The sequence below is a fragment of the Leptopilina boulardi genome, unplaced genomic scaffold (assembly GCF_019393585.1).
Source record: "Leptopilina boulardi isolate dan_hultmark-lab unplaced genomic scaffold, ZJU_Lbou_2.1 LbouV2_405, whole genome shotgun sequence".
Classification (NCBI taxonomy): domain Eukaryota; kingdom Metazoa; phylum Arthropoda; class Insecta; order Hymenoptera; family Figitidae; genus Leptopilina; species Leptopilina boulardi.
Window position 1 is genome coordinate 624,391 of NW_026137980.1, and position 21,770 is coordinate 646,160.

A 21,770-nucleotide genomic window follows, 5' to 3' on the forward strand; every position below is an offset into this window, starting at 1 on the left:
GCTTGTAATTTTTTGCTCATAATTGTATATTGATAATTTGTATTGAAAGTTAGAGAAAAAATATTAGATAATGTATTTATTTATTAAAATTGTTTTATTTATTTATTAAAATAATAAAGGTAATTATTAATTTCACTGATATTTATTTTCTGATTTCAGCCACCAACAATTCATAACTGTACAAAGGATGAGTTTCAATGTCGAAATAAATTATGCATACCGATAAATGATTTTTGCGATATACGCGAAGATTGCTTAGACGGAAGCGATGAATATGACGGCTGCGAAAGAATGGTTCGATTTTTTTTTTAATTCAATGCAATTTTGTTTTTAATTATTCAAAATTACATATATAATTGGTTAAAAAAAATTTTCTAAATTAATTAGGGTCAGTTGGAGTAAATGGGGCCAAAATCGCTATTTTTCACAAATTACGTAAATTTCTTCCTTTAAAAGGTAATATTTGTGGGTTTATTTTTTTTAAGTTGTTATTTACGTTCCCAGGATTAATTTTATGCAGCAGAAAAAAATTTAGATAAGCTTTAAATACATGAAATTGACTGTTCCTATTTACCCCAAAATTTAGAAAATTTCATAAAATTTTGGGTAAATGGGGTCAGCACAGTTTCTAAGAAAGTTTTAAGAAAAAAGTTTCCTTAAGGCCAGGTCCAAGTGAGGCAGCGCCATCTACATTGAAACTAAAATTTTGAAAAATTTTCAACAGCCTTTTCTTGAAAACAAGAAGGTAAAATGCTTTTTCCTTTATGGATAATTGATTATTGGCAAGATATACACTAGCTAAAACTTTTTTTGAGTTAAAATAATAAAAAAAATTTCATGTCAATAAATTAAATATGAGCACTTTTTTCACAAAAACTGTAACAGTACTTTCTCAGAAATTACAATCAAAAATGCAATTTCCATTTGGAAAATTAATAAACGCTAAAAAATACACGACCTAAGATTTACCAATCACGAAAATAACAAAAAAAAATTTTATTAAATATTTAACATATTGATACTGCTTTACTGATTGTGACAGCCCTTTGGTAGATTATGTATTTCAGGTGGTTAGCAACAGCGCCAATCACCTTCTTTCGGCAAAATCGCGAAATGTCTGGTGACATATATAACCTGCCAAACGGCTGTCATAATGAGTAAAATATGTTATGTTAAAAAACTTTTTTTTTGTTATTTTCGTGATTGGTAAATCTTAGGTCGTGTATTTTTTAGCGTTTATTAATTTTCCAAATGGAAATTGCATTTTTGATTGTAATTTCTGAGAAAGTACTGTTACAGTTTTTGTGAAAAAAGTGCTCATATTTAATTTATTGACATGAAATTTTTTTTGTTATTTTAACTCAAAAAAAGTTTTAGCTGGTGTATATCTTGCCAATAATCAATTATCCATAAAGGAAAAAGTATTTTACCTTCTTGTTTTCAAGAAAAGGCTGTTGAAAATTTTCCAAAATTTTAGTTTCAATGTAGATGGTGCTGCCTCACTTGGACCTGGCCTTAAATATATTACTATATTAAGAGATAAAAAAAACTTGAAAAAAATTTGTAGTAGATATATAATAGTTGAACCAATTGAAATTTTTTTATTTTTTTTTTAAAATCATACCAAATTTTTTTCTTATTCCTTATGACTGAAACAGTTTGACTTTGATTTTCAAGTTTTTATGCATTGATCGATAACTTTTTTTATCTTGCTGCCAATTGTCAAGATAAAAGCTTGGCAATACTCAAAACCTCTTGCAGATGATCTGAGGTTAAAATATTGACGTTGAACTTAATTTTAAAACTGTAAATTAAGCTCCAAAACCTCTTGTCCCCATTTACCCCAACTGACCCTATATCATAATTTTATATAATTTATACAGTTAATTTAAAGAGGAATGTGCCATAACAAAAAGTAAAGATTTTTTCATGCTTTTAAAATATATTAAAGTTGAATTAATTTTACGTAATTTTGTATAAAGTTTAAACAATTTTCAACGTCTGCTTTTTTTTCATCGTCGATAAATATATGAAAATTAAAGTGAGCTAAATAAATATTTCAGCAAAAGTTCCGTGAAACATGGCAACATTGCATTTTTTTAATTAAACGTAATTTGGCGCGAAATTTAAAAACTGCTACACAAAAACATGAGATATCATTCCGGAAAGATAGAATAGTCGAAGGTGGCGTTCGTAACGGGAAAAACCTTAAACTATTGATTTCCCTAATGAAAGTCGTCTGCTATTTTTGAAAAGTATATTTATTATAAAATCACATAATTCCATATTTTTGAAAAATTAAGTAATTGAATAAATAGTAAATAGTAAATGTTAAATATGAAATATTATTTGTATCTAAAAAGGCATTTACAAATTAATTAATTTTATTAATTTTCATGAAGTTCTTTAAAAATTCACTAACTTTGAATTTCTTTTTAATACACATTCTTTAACAATCAATTATTGTTTTTTTTTTGTTTTTACAGTAATCTGTAGCTATTTAATTGTAAAAAAAAGTTTCCATTAAAAATCTCTTATAATTAAATTAATTCGATCTAAGAATCTTGCGAATATATGACTTCCGAAATTCAATTATTTTTAAAATTCTTTATAAATAAGTAAATGTAATAAAAATGTTTTTAATCATATTTAAGTAAAATTCAATAATTTAAAACATTTTAAAAACTCTTCAAATTGTCATAAATCACACCAGTTTACAGTGAAATTGCCAATTGAACGAAACATTTTTTTGTTTTTTGAGTAAGAAAAACATATTTTTGGATATTTTTTTCTTTCGTGCAATTTTGCTGAATCTAAAAAAACACATTTTCGAGGTGTGACGTTACTTAAATTCACCTGTAAAAAAATTAGCTTGTCAAAAATAAATAATATACCATTGGAAAGGTATAATTAAATTACCTTTCGAATTGTCGGTCGTCGTACTGTAAAAACAATAATTGTTTGTTAAAGAATGTGTATTAAAAAGAAGTTTAAAGTTAGTGAATTTTTAAAAAACTTCATTAAAATTAATAAAATTAATTAATTTGTAAATGACTTTTTAGATACAAATAATATTTCATATTTCACATTTAATATTTATTCAATTACTTAATTTTTCAAAAATATATGGAATTATGTAATTTTATAATCACCACCTCCGAGTATTCTAATTTTTCGGAATGATGTTACCAGAATTGGGGACATTTTTCCTCGAATCCACGTATGGAGTGAAGACTCCTTATTCTTACTTCATGCGTCGAACAGACAAAAATGTCGAAAAGCCATAACCTCGAAAAGTCAAGACGTCGAACAACCAATACATCGAACGGACAAAATGTCGAATATTTGTATTGAAGTAAGTATAATTATTACAATAAAAATATTCGACATTTTGTTCGTTCGATGAATTGGCTTTTCGACATTTTGTCAGTTCGACATGAGTTCGACGTATGTATTGGCTTTTCGACATTTTGTCCATTCGACGTATTGGCTTTTCGACAACTTGCCATTCGTCATTTTGTCTTTAAATAAATTAATTTCAGACGCTATGTTTATTTATCTGATGTCATCAGTGACAGTAAAACATAAACAAAAGACTGCTGATTATACTACGCGATTCAAAAAAGGTTATTTATAATATTCAATCAAATGCATCATTGCAACGTTTCTTAAAAATTTTATTCGTTTTTTCAAATTTGGATATAGAATCTATAATTCTTAAGGGGGGCGCCTACTTTATCGGGTCAAAAAAATCGATTTTTTAAAAGTTGTCTTAACTGAAAGTACAATTATCAGAGAATATGCTCTTAAAATATTACGTCAAAATACAAAGTATTTTTCGAATTACAGCTTGTAGAATGCAATAAAGCGCGTGGCCTGGCGCGCGACTCCACTCGCGGTCTCTAATACTTTTCATAATTTGTTGCGCTTATCTACTATTACACCTACCATTAAAATTACCATTTATCAGTAAAATGTCGTCTTATCCAAGAGCTACCCATAAAAAAAATAGTCGTTCATCGAGGCCTGTGACTGCCGTAAGTTTTTAATAAACAGCACTTATATGTTTTTCAATCTTTAAACTCGTTTTTCTCAAAACACTGTTTTTGTAGTTTGCGTACACGATAGACAAAAATCTATTCAACCGATTAAGGTCTACCTGGGCTTGTTTTGAAGATAAAAAGTGTCTCTTCTGTATGAATTAAATTTGTTTTTGATAGAGTTAAATTTAGTGCTTTCTTTTAAAGAAAAAATGAGATTTTTTTTGGCGAAAATTAAATTTTTTTTAAAAAAGTCATGTAAAAATGTCAGTTTTTACTTTCTATTGAAATCTTTTAATTCATACAGAAGGCAATAATGTATATTTAAAGAAAAAAATTTTTTTTTGTTTTAGATAAGAATTGTGGACCCTAGGTTGTACGCAATGGTACATAAGGTATATATGGTATATAAGAAAACATACACTAAATCTCGCATCGATTTATTTAAATGTGTTTGAGAAAAAATTTCCTGAAATGTACGCAGTTTTTTACCTTCTAAAGTAGGCGCCCCCCTTAATGTATTTTGAAAAAGATTTTACTTTTAGCTATTCTTAGTGTTAGTGTATTTCACAGATAGATAATACACATAAAATCGTTCAAATAATTATAATTTATAATGATTTTAGTTTAAATGAATTTTTTGTGAGTCACTCGGTATAACAATTTTCTTTTGCCAATATCTCATTAATTTTACGATATTTATCCTAAATTCTTTGCATTTGTGATTCGTAGTTCCATTGAAGTTTCAATGAAACAGCTAACACGACTTGGACCTGGCCTTAAAGATAGGTCCTAGTATGGCAGAACCACCTATATCGAAATAAAATTTCGAAAAATTTTCCACAGTATTTACTTGAAAACAAGACAATAAAATGCTTTTTCCTTTAAGATAATTTATTATATTGTCAAGAAATACACCAGCTAAAACTTTTTTTAAGTTAAAATAATGAAAAAAATTAAGAGCATTTGAACCTTCGTGACGTCACAAATCATGGCGCATGACACGCAAACTTCTCAGGTATGTGAAAAGCACAATTTTGAATATTTTTTAAAAAAACCTTTTGGAAAATGTTCAGAATAACATAGACACTGTCTGTTATGTGCGGAAAATTCAAAATATTACGTTTAAAACGTTTTTTAAACAATGTTTAAGTTGGTTGTCACAAGTAAGGAAAAATACACGAATTGCTCATATGTTGGCCATTTTTGGAAAGACCAGGATAAATTAATTTTATTATAACTAATAATTAAAATTGTTTATTACTAATTAAACAATAATCAATTGGTAGGTTTTTTTTAAGATTATACGTGTTGTTCTAGGGTAAAAAAATAATAGAGACATGATGATTAATTTTATTTGAATTTGTAAGGAATTTTTTCATTTTCCAGGAAAACATTCTATCCCAAAAAATGAAATAAAATTGATTATTCTTAGTTTATTGCAATTTAGGTTCAATTGGTAGGTTTTTTAAAGGTATTACGTGTTGTTTTGAGGTAAAAAAATAATACAGACATTCTGATTAATTTTATTTGAATTTGTAAGGAATTTTTTCATTTTCCAGGAAAACATTCTATCCCAAAATATGGAATAAAATTGATTATTCTTAGTCTATTGCAATTTAGGTTCAAATAGTAGGTTTTTTTGAAGGTATTACGTGTTGTTTTAAGGTAAAAAAATAATACAGACATGCTGATTAATTAAGTTTGAATTTGTAATGAATTTTTTCATTTTCCAGGAAAACATTCTATCCCAAAAAATGGAATAAAATTGATTATTCTTAGTTTATTGCAATTTAGGTTCAATTGGTAGGTTTTTTAAAGGTATTACGTGTTGTTTTGAGGTAAAAAAATAATACAGACATGCTGATTAATTTCATTTGAATTTGTAAGGAATTTTTTCATTTTCCAGGAAAACATTCTATCCCAAAAAATGGAGTAAAATTGATTATTCTTAGTTTATTGCAATTTAGGTTCAATTGGTAGGTTTTTTAAAGGTATTACGTGTTGTTTTGAGGTAAAAAAATAATACAGACATGCTGATTAATTTTATTTGAATTTGTAAGGAATTTTTTCATTTTCCAGGAAAACATTCTATCCCAAAAAATGGAATAAAATTGATTATTCTTAGTTTATTGCAATTTAGGTTCAATTGGTAGGTTTTTTAAAGGTATTACGTGTTGTTTTGAGGTAAAAAAATAATACAGACATTCTGATTAATTTTATTTGAATTTGTAAGGAATTTTTTCATTTTCCAGGAAAACATTCTATCCCAAAATATGGAATAAAATTGATTATTCTTAGTCTATTGCAATTTAGGTTCAAATAGTAGGTTTTTTTGAAGGTATTACGTGTTTTTTTAAGGTAAAAAAATAATAGAGACATGCTGATTAATTTTATTTGAATTTGTAAGGAATTTTTTCATTTTCCAGGAAAACATTCTATCCCACAAAATGTAATAAAATTGATTATTCTTAGTTTATTGCAATTTAGGTTCAATTGGTAGGTTTTTTAAAGGTATTACGTGTTGTTTTGAGGTAAAAAAATAATACAGACATTCTGATTAATTTTATTTGAATTTGTAAGGAATTTTTTCATTTTCCAGGAAAACATTCTATCCCAAAATATGGAATAAAATTGATTATTCTTAGTCTATTGCAATTTAGGTTCAAATAGTAGGTTTTTTTGAAGGTATTACGTGTTTTTTTAAGGTAAAAAAATAATAGAGACATGCTGATTAATTTTATTTGAATTTGTAAGGAATTTTTTCATTTTCCAGGAAAACATTCTATCCCACAAAATGTAATAAAATTGATTATTCTTAGTTTATTGCAATTTAGGTTCAATTGGTAGGTTTTTTAAAGGTATTACGTGTTGTTTTGAGGTAAAAAAATAATACAGACATTCTGATTAATTTTATTTGAATTTGTAAGGAATTTTTTCATTTTCCAGGAAAACATTCTATCCCAAAATATGGAATAAAATTGATTATTCTTAGTCTATTGCAATTTAGGTTCAAATAGTAGGTTTTTTTGAAGGTATTACGTGTTTTTTTAAGGTAAAAAAATAATAGAGACATGCTGATTAATTTTATTTGAATTTGTAAGGAATTTTTTCATTTTCCAGGAAAACATTCTATCCCAAAATATGGAATAAAATTGATTATTCTTAGTCTATTGCAATTTAGGTTCAAATAGTAGGTTTTTTGAAGGTATTACGTGTTGTTTTAAGATAAAAAAATAATAGAGACATACTGATTAATTTTATTTGAATTTGTAAGGAATTTTTTCATTTTCCAGGAAAACATTCTATCCCAAAATATGGAATAAAATTGATTATTCTTAGTCTATTGCAATTTAGGTTCAATTGGTAGGTTTTTTTGAAGGTATTACGTGTTGTTTTAAGGTAAAAAAATAATAGAGACATGCTGATTAATTTTATTTGAATTTGTAAGGAATTTTTTCATTTTCCAGGAAAACATTCTATCCCACAAAATGTAATAAAATTGATTATTCTTAGTCTATTGCAATTTAGGTTCAAATAGTAGGTTTTTTTGAAGGTATTACGTGTTTTTTTAAGGTAAAAAAATAATAGAGACATGCTGATTAATTTTATTTGAATTTGTAAGGAATTTTTTCATTTTCCAGGAAAACATTCTATCCCACAAAATGTAATAAAATTGATTATTCTTAGTTTATTGCAATTTAGGTTCAATTGGTAGGTTTTTTAAAGGTATTACGTGTTGTTTTGAGGTAAAAAAATAATACAGACATTCTGATTAATTTTATTTGAATTTGTAACGAATTTTTTCATTTTCCAGGAAAACATTCTATCCCAAAATATGGAATAAAATTGATTATTCTTAGTCTATTGCAATTTAGGTTCAAATAGTATGTTTTTTTGAAGGTATTACGTGTTGTTTTAAGGTAAAAAAATAATAGAGACATGCTGATTAATTTTATTTGAATTTGTAAGGAATTTTTTCATTTTCCAGGAAAACATTCTATCCCAAAATATGGAATAAAATTGATTATTCTTAGTCTATTGCAATTTAGGTTCAAATAGTAGGTTTTTTTGAAGGTATTACGTGTTTTTTTAAGGTAAAAAAATAATAGAGACATTCTGATTAATTTTATTTGAATTTGTAAGGAATTTTTTCATTTTCCAGGAAAACATTCTATCCCACAAAATGTAATAAAATTGATTATTCTTAGTCTATTGCAATTTAGGTTCAAATAGTAGGTTTTTTTGAAGGTATTACGTGTTTTTTTAAGGTAAAAAAATAATAGAGACATGCTGATTAATTTTATTTGAATTTGTAAGGAATTTTTTCATTTTCCAGGAAAACATTCTATCCCACAAAATGTAATAAAATTGATTATTCTTAGTTTATTGCAATTTAGGTTCAATTGGTAGGTTTTTTAAAGGTATTACGTGTTGTTTTGAGGTAAAAAAATAATAGAGACATGCTGATTAATTTTATTTGAATTTGTAAGGAATTTTTTCATTTTCCAGGAAAACATTCTATCCCAAAATATGGAATAAAATTGATTATTCTTAGTCTATTGCAATTTAGGTTCAAATAGTATGTTTTTTTGAAGGTATTACGTGTTGTTTTAAGGTAAAAAAATAATAGAGACATGCTGATTAATTTTATTTGAATTTGTAAGGAATTTTTTCATTTTCCAGGAAAACATTCTATCCCAAAATATGAAATAAAATTGATTATTCTTAGTCTATTGCAATTTAAGTTTAAATAGTAGGTTTTTTTGAAGGTATTACGTGTTTTTTTAAGGTAAAAAAATAATAGAGACATGCTGATTAATTTTATTTGAATTTGTAAGGAATTTTTTCATTTTCCAGGAAAACATTCTATCCCACAAAATGTAATAAAATTGATTATTCTTAGTTTATTGCAATTTAGGTTCAATTGGTAGGTTTTTTAAAGGTATTACGTGTTGTTTTGAGGTAAAAAAATAATACAGACATTCTGATTAATTTTATTTGAATTTGTAAGGAATTTTTTCATTTTCCAGGAAAACATTCTATCCCAAAATATGGAATAAAATTGATTATTCTTAGTCTATTGCAATTTAGGTTCAAATAGTAGGTTTTTTTGAAGGTATTACGTGTTTTTTTAAGGTAAAAAAATAATAGAGACATGCTGATTAATTTTATTTGAATTTGTAAGGAATTTTTTCATTTTCCAGGAAAACATTCTATCCCACAAAATGTAATAAAATTGATTATTCTTAGTTTATTGCAATTTAGGTTCAATTGGTAGGTTTTTTAAAGGTATTACGTGTTGTTTTGAGGTAAAAAAATAATACAGACATTCTGATTAATTTTATTTGAATTTGTAAGGAATTTTTTCATTTTCCAGGAAAACATTCTATCCCAAAATATGGAATAAAATTGATTATTCTTAGTCTATTGCAATTTAGGTTCAAATAGTATGTTTTTTTGAAGGTATTACGTGTTGTTTTAAGGTAAAAAAATAATAGACATGCTGATTAATTTTATTTGAATTTGTAAGGAATTTTTTCATTTTCCAGGAAAACATTCTATCCCAAAATATGGAATAAAATTGATTATTCTTAGTCTATTGCAATTTAGGTTCAAATAGTAGGTTTTTTTGAAGGTATTACGTGTTTTTTTAAGGTAAAAAAATAATAGAGACATGCTGATTAATTTTATTTGAATTTGTAAGGAATTTTTTCATTTTCCAGGAAAACATTCTATCCCAGAAAATGTAATAAAATTGATTATTCTTAGTCTATTGCAATTTAAGTTTAAATAGTAGGTTTTTTTGAAGGTATTACGTGTTTTTTTAAGGTAAAAAAATAATAGAGACATGCTGATTAATTTTATTTGAATTTGTAAGGAATTTTTTCATTTTCCAGGAAAACATTCTATCCCACAAAATGTAATAAAATTGATTATTCTTAGTTTATTGCAATTTAGGTTCAATTGGTAGGTTTTTTAAAGGTATTACGTGTTGTTTTGAGGTAAAAAAATAATACAGACATTCTGATTAATTTTATTTGAATTTGTAAGGAATTTTTTCATTTTCCAGGAAAACATTCTATCCCAAAATATGGAATAAAATTGATTATTCTTAGTCTATTGCAATTTAGGTTCAAATAGTAGGTTTTTTTGAAGGTATTACGTGTTTTTTTAAGGTAAAAAAATAATAGAGACATGCTGATTAATTTTATTTGAATTTGTAAGGAATTTTTTCATTTTCCAGGAAAACATTCTATCCCACAAAATGTAATAAAATTGATTATTCTTAGTTTATTGCAATTTAGGTTCAATTGGTAGGTTTTTTAAAGGTATTACGTGTTGTTTTGAGGTAAAAAAATAATACAGACATTCTGATTAATTTTATTTGAATTTGTAAGGAATTTTTTCATTTTCCAGGAAAACATTCTATCCCAAAATATGGAATAAAATTGATTATTCTTAGTCTATTGCAATTTAGGTTCAAATAGTATGTTTTTTTGAAGGTATTACGTGTTGTTTTAAGGTAAAAAAATAATAGACATGCTGATTAATTTTATTTGAATTTGTAAGGAATTTTTTCATTTTCCAGGAAAACATTCTATCCCAAAATATGGAATAAAATTGATTATTCTTAGTCTATTGCAATTTAGGTTCAAATAGTAGGTTTTTTTGAAGGTATTACGTGTTTTTTTAAGGTAAAAAAATAATAGAGACATGCTGATTAATTTTATTTGAATTTGTAAGGAATTTTTTCATTTTCCAGGAAAACATTCTATCCCAGAAAATGGAATAAAATTGATTATTCTTAGTTTATTGCAATTTAGGTTCAATTGGTAGGTTTTTTAAAGGTATTACGTGTTGTTTTGAGGTAAAAAAATAATACAGACATTCTGATTAATTTTATTTGAATTTGTAAGGAATTTTTTCATTTTCCAGGAAAACATTCTATCCCACAAAATGTAATAAAATTGATTATTCTTAGTCTATTGCAATTTAGGTTCAAATAGTAGGTTTTTTTGAAGGTATTACGTGTTTTTTTAAGGTAAAAAAATAATAGAGACATGCTGATTAATTTTATTTGAATTTGTAAGGAATTTTTTCATTTTCCAGGAAAACATTCTATCCCACAAAATGTAATAAAATTGATTATTCTTAGTTTATTGCAATTTAGGTTCAATTGGTAGGTTTTTTAAAGGTATTACGTGTTGTTTTGAGGTAAAAAAATAATACAGACATTCTGATTAATTTTATTTGAATTTGTAACGAATTTTTTCATTTTCCAGGAAAACATTCTATCCCAAAATATGGAATAAAATTGATTATTCTTAGTCTATTGCAATTTAGGTTCAAATAGTATGTTTTTTTGAAGGTATTACGTGTTGTTTTAAGGTAAAAAAATAATAGAGACATGCTGATTAATTTTATTTGAATTTGTAAGGAATTTTTTCATTTTCCAGGAAAACATTCTATCCCAAAATATGGAATAAAATTGATTATTCTTAGTCTATTGCAATTTAGGTTCAAATAGTAGGTTTTTTTGAAGGTATTACGTGTTTTTTTAAGGTAAAAAAATAATAGAGACATTCTGATTAATTTTATTTGAATTTGTAAGGAATTTTTTCATTTTCCAGGAAAACATTCTATCCCACAAAATGTAATAAAATTGATTATTCTTAGTCTATTGCAATTTAGGTTCAAATAGTAGGTTTTTTTGAAGGTATTACGTGTTTTTTTAAGGTAAAAAAATAATAGAGACATGCTGATTAATTTTATTTGAATTTGTAAGGAATTTTTTCATTTTCCAGGAAAACATTCTATCCCACAAAATGTAATAAAATTGATTATTCTTAGTTTATTGCAATTTAGGTTCAATTGGTAGGTTTTTTAAAGGTATTACGTGTTGTTTTGAGGTAAAAAAATAATAGAGACATGCTGATTAATTTTATTTGAATTTGTAAGGAATTTTTTCATTTTCCAGGAAAACATTCTATCCCAAAATATGGAATAAAATTGATTATTCTTAGTCTATTGCAATTTAGGTTCAAATAGTAGGTTTTTTTGAAGGTATTACGTGTTTTTTTAAGGTAAAAAAATAATAGAGACATGCTGATTAATTTTATTTGAATTTGTAAGGAATTTTTTCATTTTCCAGGAAAACATTCTATCCCACAAAATGTAATAAAATTGATTATTCTTAGTTTATTGCAATTTAGGTTCAATTGGTAGGTTTTTTAAAGGTATTACGTGTTGTTTTGAGGTAAAAAAATAATAGAGACATGCTGATTAATTTTATTTGAATTTGTAAGGAATTTTTTCATTTTCCAGGAAAACATTCTATCCCAAAATATGGAATAAAATTGATTATTCTTAGTCTATTGCAATTTAGGTTCAAATAGTAGGTTTTTTTGAAGGTATTACGTGTTTTTTTAAGGTAAAAAAATAATAGAGACATGCTGATTAATTTTATTTGAATTTGTAAGGAATTTTTTCATTTTCCAGGAAAACATTCTATCCCACAAAATGTAATAAAATTGATTATTCTTAGTTTATTGCAATTTAATTTCAATTGGTAGGTTTTTTAAAGGTATTACGTGTTGTTTTGAGGTAAAAAAATAATACAGACATTCTGATTAATTTTATTTGAATTTGTAAGGAATTTTTTCATTTTCCAGGAAAACATTCTATCCCAAAATATGGAATAAAATTGATTATTCTTAGTCTATTGCAATTTAGGTTCAAATAGTATGTTTTTTTGAAGGTATTACGTGTTGTTTTAAGGTAAAAAAATAATAGAGACATGCTGATTAATTTTATTTGAATTTGTAAGGAATTTTTTCATTTTCCAGGAAAACATTCTATCCCAAAATATGGAATAAAATTGATTATTCTTAGTCTATTGCAATTTAGGTTCAAATAGTAGGTTTTTTTGAAGGTATTACGTGTTTTTTTAAGGTAAAAAAATAATAGAGACATGCTGATTAATTTTATTTGAATTTGTAAGGAATTTTTTCATTTTCCAGGAAAACATTCTATCCCACAAAATGTAATAAAATTGATTATTCTTAGTTTATTGCAATTTAGGTTCAATTGGTAGGTTTTTTAAAGGTATTACGTGTTGTTTTGAGGTAAAAAAATAATACAGACATTCTGATTAATTTTATTTGAATTTGTAAGGAATTTTTTCATTTTCCAGGAAAACATTCTATCCCAAAATATGGAATAAAATTGATTATTCTTAGTCTATTGCAAATTAGGTTCAATTGGTAGGTTTTTTAAAGGTATTACGTGTTGTTTTAAGGTAAAAAAATAATAGAGACATGCTGATTAATTTTATTTGAATTTGTAAGGAATTTTTTCATTTTCCAGGAAAACATTCTATCCCAGAAAATGGAATAAAATTGATTATTCTTAGTCTACTGCAATTTAGGTTCAATTGGTAGGTTTTTTTTAAAGGTATTACGTGTTGTTTTAATGTTAAATCTTAAATCATGGCGCATGACACGCAAACTTCTCAGGTATGTGAAAAGCACAATTTTGAATATTTTTTAAAAAAACCTTTTGGAAAATGTTCAGAATAACATAGACACTGTCTGTTATGTGCGGAAAATTCAAAATTTTGCGTTTAAAACGTTTTTTAAACAATGTTTAAGTTGGTTGTCACAAGTAAGGAAAAATACACGAATTGCTTATATGTAGGCCATTTTTGGAAAGACTAGGATAAAAATTGGAAAATTCTCATGTAATTTATCAAATATTTAAATTAATTTTTATTATAAATAATAATTAAAATTGTTTATTACTAATTAAACAATAAATTGTTGTTTATTTACTTTAAAAAAAAAAAAATACAAAAATGCAGTTTTTTCCTAATTTTGCTATTTGCAAATTTCAAAGTTGTGAAAAATATTTGTTTAAAAATTGAATTATTCTTTAATTTTTTAAATTAATAATTATTGTTTTTCATATAATTTTTTCAAAAAGAACATATAAAAATGCAATCTTTTGACAATTTTTTAAATTGCTATTCTCAATATTGTATAAAAAAGAGATTAAATTTCAAATTGTATTTCAATTTTGCAAATAATTAATTATTGTTTTTCATCTTTTTTTTAAAGGAGAACATATAAAATAGCATGTTTTTCAGAATTTTTAAAATTACTCATCTCAATGTTGTACAAAAAGTTAAAAATCCAATTATTTTTAATTTTTTAAATAAATAATTATTGTTTTTTTATGTACTTTTTTCAAAAAGCACATATAAAAAAGCAATTTTTTGAGAATTTTTTAAATTACTCATCTCAATGTTGTAAAAAATGTTGAAAATTCAAACATTTTGCAATTTTTTAAATAAAAAACAATAATTATTTAGTTGAAAAATTGAAAAATAAATTGGTTTTTTGGCCTTTATTTTTTACAAAATTGAGATGAATAATTTAGAAAGCTGTCAAAAAAATGCTTTCTTATATGTGCTTTTTAAAAAAAGTAAATAAACAACAACAATTTATTGTTCAATTAGTAATAAGCAATTTTAATTATTATTTATAATAAAATTAATTTAAATATTTGATAAATTACATGAGAATTTTCCAATTTTTATCCTAGTCTTTCCAAAAATGGCCTACATATAAGCAATTCGTGTATTTTTCCTTACTTGTGACAACCAACTTAAACATTGTTTAAAAAACGTTTTAAACGCAAAATTTTGAATTTTCCGCACATAACAGACAGAGTCTATGTTATTCTGAACATTTTCCAAAAGGTTTTTTTTAAAAAATATTCAAAATTGTGCTTTTCACATACCTGAGAAGTTTGCGTGTCATGCGCCATGATTTGTGACGTCACGAAGGTTCAAATGCTCTTAATGACGATAAATGAAATATGAAGCATATATTTTTACGAAAACTTTTTAAATATTTTCTCGAAAATAACAAAAAGGAATGCAATTTTCATTTGAAGAATTAATAAACACTAAAAAATACGCCAGCTAAGGTTCACTAATCACGAAAATAACAACAAAAACTATTTTTTTTTAAATATAACATATCGACATTATTTTACTAATTTTGACTGCCATTTGGGAAGTGATATTTTTTTTAGTTAGCAACAATAATCTCTTCCTGTTGACAGAATCGCAAAACGTCTTATGACATATATTACCTATCAAATGGCTGTCAAAATCAATTATATAGTGTTGATGTGTTATAGTTAAAAAAAAGTTTTTGTTGTTATTTTCGTGATTGGTGAACCTTATCTTGTGTATTTTTTGGTGTTCATTAATTCTCCAAATGAAAATTGCATTCTTTTTTGTTATTTCCGAGAAAATATTTTAAAAGTTTTCATAAAAAAATATGCTCATATTTAATTTATTGTCATTAATTTTTTTTCATTATTTTAACTCAAAAAAAGTTTTAGCTGGTGTATTTCTTGACAATAATCAATTATCCTAAAGGAAAAAAGCATTTTATTGTCTTGTTTTCAAGTAAATACTGTGGAAAATTTTACAAAATTTTAGTTTCGATATAAGTATTAATTTCAATTATTTGGCTTCTTTATGTATTGAAAATACATTTGTTATTTTTAGTTAAAACAAATATCCTGCTCGGGTTTTAAGTGCAAAGACGGAGTTTGTATCAATAATAATTCACGTTGTGATGGCACACAAGATTGTCCCGATGGAAGCGATGAAATAAATTGTGGTGAGAATTTTTTTTTTTTTTATATAATTTTACTAAATGATTAAAATTTCATTAAATTATATAATTTCTGTATGTAAATAAATCACAAAACATTATTCTAGATTTATTTAATGCATATTAGAATATTTTATTGACAAAAATTACAATTTTAAATAATTAAAAAAGAGAAATAAAAATAAATTCTATAGGGTAAATATGTGTTAATTACAGCGCGATTATAGTCACATCTTTGAAATAGAAAATTCGACATTTCTATGGTAAAAAGTCAATTTAAGACTTATTAAACTAAAAGTTTATGTTATTTAGATAATAAAAAAAATTTTAACTTTATAAAAATTGATTATTTAAACAAATATGAGAAATTAAAACTAGTACCATAATTTTATATTAAGGTCCATTTGAATTAGTTTTTGTTTGTCAATATAATGGTGACTAAAATTACGTATATTTTGAAGATACTTTGCTCACCGTAATTGAAAGCCAATAGAAATCTTAAAAATATTTTAATTACGGTGAGGGGAAAAATTTCATATCAAAAAATTAAATAAATAATTGTTTAAATTTGCATCTTTATTAGTAATTATTGTATCAAAAAGATTAAAAATTTTTTTTAAAAATCATTTTGCAACAGTTATATATTAAATATAATAGTAGGGGAGACCGGGGTTACTTGGCGCACTTTTTACTCTTTGTTGTGTAACTCACTCATTTTTCCTTTTTTTAAAAAGTTAATTTATAGAAAACTTGTTGTAACATATCAGCTTTAATTAAAAAAAAAAAAAAAAAAAAGTTGAAATATATTTAATACTTTTATTTTTATACCACTTTATTTGAAGCTGCGCTAAGCGCGCCAAGCAACCCCGGCCCGGGGATGCGTGGCGCAGGAGTGAAATTAAAATTAAATTATATGATTTAAATTTTAAATAATATAAGACTTAACAAAATAAGTCTTGTATTGTAATTTTACAATAAAATTATTTTAAATTTAAAAATTAGAAAATTTCATTTAAATTAAATGAAATTTGATTTAAATGAAATCGTAAAATTACCAAAAAATATTTTTTTTTTTATAATAACGCTGTGAATATTTAAAAACCATTATTCGGTTAAATTTTTTTAACAGGATTGTTATTGGTGCTTATTAATGTGTAAATTTCATATAATCAACTTCATTTTATTAATATTTAACGAAATTTTCAGATAACCGCGCCACTTAACCCCGAATGTACTTTTGCAATATTTATTAATTTTTTATAAAAACTGTTAATATAAATCAAAAAAATTTTTTTGTTTCTTAATAACAAATGTATAGAGCTCAAAACTTAATATTTGAGCTTTTCTAAAATTAATTTTTTAAAGAGATATCATAAAAAAATGAAGAAGTTAAAAAATTACTTTGGAGTGCCAAAATCAGTTATTTTAATCTAATACTCCACAATAATTAATGAATATTAATGAAATTTTGTACAAACTTACAGTTCATCAAGTACTTTAAGCAGAATAAAGAGAAAAATTAATGTAACTTAACACTTTTAAAATAAACTCAAGTGCGCCAAGCAACCCCTGCGCCAAATAGCCCCGGTCTCTCCCAATAATAGTTATTTTTTATAAACGCACCGTAATTGATGCACTTACCCTTTTTTTTAAATATTATAAACAAAATTTTGTAAAAAAAATAAAATATTTTTAAATAAATAAGTATATTCTCTTTAGTAAGAGAATTCATTAAAATTATTCTTTTCAAATTTATAAAATGAAAAATTTTTATATGTTTATGTTGTGCACAAAAATTTTATTTAAAAGAAATAAAAAATTGTTATAGAAAATCTTCGAGTGTCGCCCAAGGATTGTAATCAAACGATTAATCGTTATTTGTGTAACAATACTAAATGTATTTCGTTAAATTTAACTTGCGATGAAAACAATGATTGTGGTGATAATTCCGATGAAGGTGGCGATTGTAAAAATTGTAAGAATATTTTTAAAAATTGTATTTTAAGCCCTATAATTGTAATCACTTTTCATAATTTCTTTGATAATTTTTTGGGAAATTATTATTATTATTATTTATTTCATTTACTTTTACAATAGAGTTTTTTTTATAAGAAAAATTAGTTGAATATTTAAATATGATTAAATTAAGTATTAAATATATATTTTAAAAGTTTTTTTTTAGCGACCAAACGATGCACATGTCAACATTTTTGTAAAAATACACCTCGTGGACCGCTTTGTTCCTGTAGAGAAGGTTTTACATTAAAAAATAATTCATTCTGTGAAGGTAATAAATAAAATATATAAATAATTCTCTTTTGAATTTGATCTTTTTTGATTTTTTTCTTAAATTTCTTAAAAGTTGAAGAAAAATTAAAATTTTTATTCTTTTAAAAGACTTTACCAAATTCAATATTTTCAGAGATATAAGTCATTGAAAAAAGGTCTACTTTCACAAAGTCAAAATTTTGAAAATTCATAACTAAAAAATTTGGCTATAATTATACAAAAATAAAAAAATACGTATTTCATATTTTTTTTACAAAGAAACGAGAAAAAATGTATTTAAACGAATTTAGAGGGTCATAGGTAAATTTCACGTGGAATCGCCCATATAAATAAGATAAATTATGAAAAATAATATAATAATATAATATTATATTTTATTATTAATTTATTATATTAATGTTATAATTTTTTAATTCTATAATAATATAAGCAGTGTTGCCAAACTTTCTAATTTACAAAGTGAATCAAATCAGAAAAAAATGTATTATGTTTTGACTAGTTCAGTAAAGCGATATAACCTCCTTAATTAGATTCAATTTTCGATATTAAAAAAAAAAATTATTTTAATTATTTTTTTTTACTTATATTTTTTTTCATAAGTGAAATGTTTTTTTTTCTATAAAAAAAATGGATAATTAAAATAAACGGAAAAATTATTAAATAGGAGAAAAATAAATTTCTTTATAAAATTTTCACGCACATTTTTAAAATTAATTTTTTATTATTCTAGATACATGTAAGTGGGAAATTTTTGCTTTATTTATTTTTCAGATATTAATGAATGTGAAATTTATGGAATTTGCAGTCATGAATGTATAAATACAATAGGTGGCTATGAATGCCGTTGTAGCCCAGGATATGTTGCATATCATGTATCACCTTGGGATATTATTCATAATACTTCTGTTAAAAGTTCTTGTAAATATGAAGGTAAAAATAAATTTTAATTATGTATATAAAATAATTAAATTAAATTTTATAATTTTTTCAAAAGATCAATATTTTGAATACATTTGAATAATTGTCAAGATATTTTTCTCAAATTTTTTTGAAATTAATCGAGAAATTAAAAGAAGTATTCAGCTTTATTTATTTTTTTGTTTATTAAAAAATAGTTATTTATGATACAAGTGCGTAAAGTGAGTGATTTTACGAGTGATGCAAATCACACGAGTATAATCAGATTTACGCACGTGTATCATACAACATTTTTTGCAACACCCACCTCTAAAGTTAAGTACCTATTATGAAGAATTCCAACTCTCTATTAGAATAATTTCGATTGTATAGAATTAAAAAAATCAATTGAAGATCAGGAAAAATATCATTAAGTAGGAGTGTATAAATTTAATAGTAAAGTTCGTTTTTTAATTTTGTGGTTTTGTATGGTCTAAAACAATCCTTATATTATGTGAGAGAAATTTCGGTGCGTAAAGTAAATTTCAGTGTGTAAAGTAATATTTCAGTGCGTAAAGTAAATTTAAGTGCGTAAAGTGAATCACTTTACACACCGTTTGAAAAAGAGCTTCTATACACAATTTTCGGTGTGTAAAATTTAACTTTAGAGGTTAGTGTTGCAAAAAATAATTTTTTTTTCTGAAAAATGTATTATTTTATGTATTATACACCGCAATTTATTATTAACAGGTAATGACGCTGAATTATTATTTGCGACGCAAAGAGAAATTCATAAAATGCAATTAGCAACGAGAAAGATTTCAAATTTGGTTTCAAGTAAATCGAAAGTTATTAGTATTGCTCGTCATGAGAATTACATTTATTGGATTGTCGAAGATAATATTAACACTCAATTAATTTACAAAAGTTTTAAAAATGGATCGAATCCAGAAATCATATTGAATACAGGTAAGGTATATATTATTATTATTATTATTCTTATTTTATTATAGTAAAGGAGAGTGACCAACAAAGGGACACCTTTTTTTCAAAGACATATTAATATGTCAATTTTGAAAATTTTTGAACAATTTTTGGTATTACCATAAAGTTTGAACTCTTTTCTACACAATGCATACATTCTATTAAGGCCAGGTCCAAGTGAGGCAGCGCCATCTACATTGATACTAAAATTTTGGAAAATTTTCAACAGCCTTTTCTTGAAAACAAGATGGTAAAATGCTTTTTCCTTTATGGATAATTGATTGTTGGCAAGATATATACCAGCTAAAACTTTTTTTGAGTTAAAATAATGAAAAAAATTTCATGTCCATAAATTAAATATGAGCACTTTTTTCACAAAAACTGTAACAGTACTTTCTCAGAAATTACAATCAAAAATGCAATTTCTATTTGGAAAATTAATAAACGCTAAAAAATACACGACCTAAGATTTACCAATCACGAAAATAACAAAAAAAAATTTTATTAAATATTTAACATATTGATACTGCTTTACTGATTGTGACAGCCCTTTGGTAGATTATGTATTTCAGGTGGTTAGCAACAGCGCCAATCTCCTCCTTTCGGCAAAACCGTGAAACGTCTGGTGACATATATAACCTGTCAAACGGCTGTCATAATGAGTAAAATATGTTGTGTTAAAAAATTTTTTTTTTGTTATTTTCGTGATTGGTAAATCTTAGGTCGTGTAGTTTTTAGCGTTTATTAATTTTCCAAATGGAAATTGCATTTTTGATTGTAATTTCTGAGAAAGTACTGTTACAGTTTTTGTGAAAAAAGTGCTCATATTTAATTTATCGACATGAAATTTTTTTTATTATTTTAACTCAAAAAAAGTTTTAGCTGGTATATATCTTGCCAATAATTCATAAAGGAAAAAGCATTTTTCAATTTTGAAATTGAAAATTTTTTAAAAATTACCTTTTTTGCATTATTTATTAAAAAATCTGTATGTATCTTTAACAATATTATGAACAACTTGGAGAATATTTAAAAACGACTGAATTGATCTATTATTGAACCTTTTATTGTAAAATATTACGAAGTAATTGATGTTAAAAATCTATCACTCCAAACGCCCAAAAAGTACAACTTACCACCGTTTTAAAATTATTATAATACTAAATAAGTTACCATAAATTGATAACAAAAAATCTGCATGGGGAAACAAAGTGTTCATTTCATCAACACAAAAAGTTCATACTTTAACTTGACAGCGATTTTTAATTATTTATTACCTAGATGCAATATTTTCAGTAAAAAATGCTTTTGATGTTAAAAAAATTTATAGACACAAACACACACTATTAAAACGTGCACGAAGAGTTTGTGCGCCTATCATACGGCAGAGTTCGGGAATTCTTCCGGAATTGTAAACGTAGGTTTTTCGAATAAGGTGATTGTAAATATTCCGGCAAAAAAAAACGTAACTTCTACGGGAGAATTCCTGAAATATTATGAAATAGTTGTAGACTTTTTCAGGAATTTATTTTTATTGATAAGTTCAAAGACTTACGGATACAGTTCCGGAATTCTTTCAGAACAGTTAGATAGATGTTACGTAATATTCATGAAAAGTTACGGTTTTTTGCACAAATCCTCGATTTCGGTACAAATTCGGTAATTCTTACGGAGTTTTTTTTCCGTGCGCAAGCTGCAGTGTAAGATTGTAGTCAGCTTACAGTTAAGCTTACATTAATATTAATAAATTTTAATAAATAAATTAAACAATTATTTATGCGCAGCACTTTATTGTAGCTTTTACGGTTGCGCAGTAGATTTTAATCAACATTTTAATACGAACTATCTAAATTTGAACCAGCGAAAT

General features: G+C 24.8%; 1 protein-coding gene across 6 annotated transcripts in view; it reads left to right on the forward strand.

Annotated features, from left to right (window-relative positions):
- LOC127289330 (vitellogenin receptor-like) overlaps positions 1–21,770 on the forward strand; it is a 77,505-nt gene that overhangs the window by 9,786 nt on the left and 45,949 nt on the right. For 3 of the 6 annotated variants that reach the window (XM_051317191.1, XM_051317193.1, XM_051317192.1), the window contains 7 exons: positions 160–294; positions 4,394–4,435; positions 15,625–15,739; positions 17,562–17,708; positions 17,916–18,020; positions 18,794–18,952; positions 19,670–19,888. In XM_051317191.1, the coding sequence (XP_051173148.1) occupies positions 160–294; positions 4,394–4,435; positions 15,625–15,739; positions 17,562–17,708; positions 17,916–18,020; positions 18,794–18,952; positions 19,670–19,888 (922 nt within the window). Of the gene's footprint in view, positions 1–159; positions 295–3,885; positions 4,038–4,393; positions 4,436–15,624; positions 15,740–17,561; positions 17,709–17,915; positions 18,021–18,793; positions 18,953–19,669; positions 19,889–21,770 lie in introns of those variants that run through there. The other 3 variants (XM_051317196.1, XM_051317194.1, XM_051317195.1) reach the window with 3 other exon arrangements.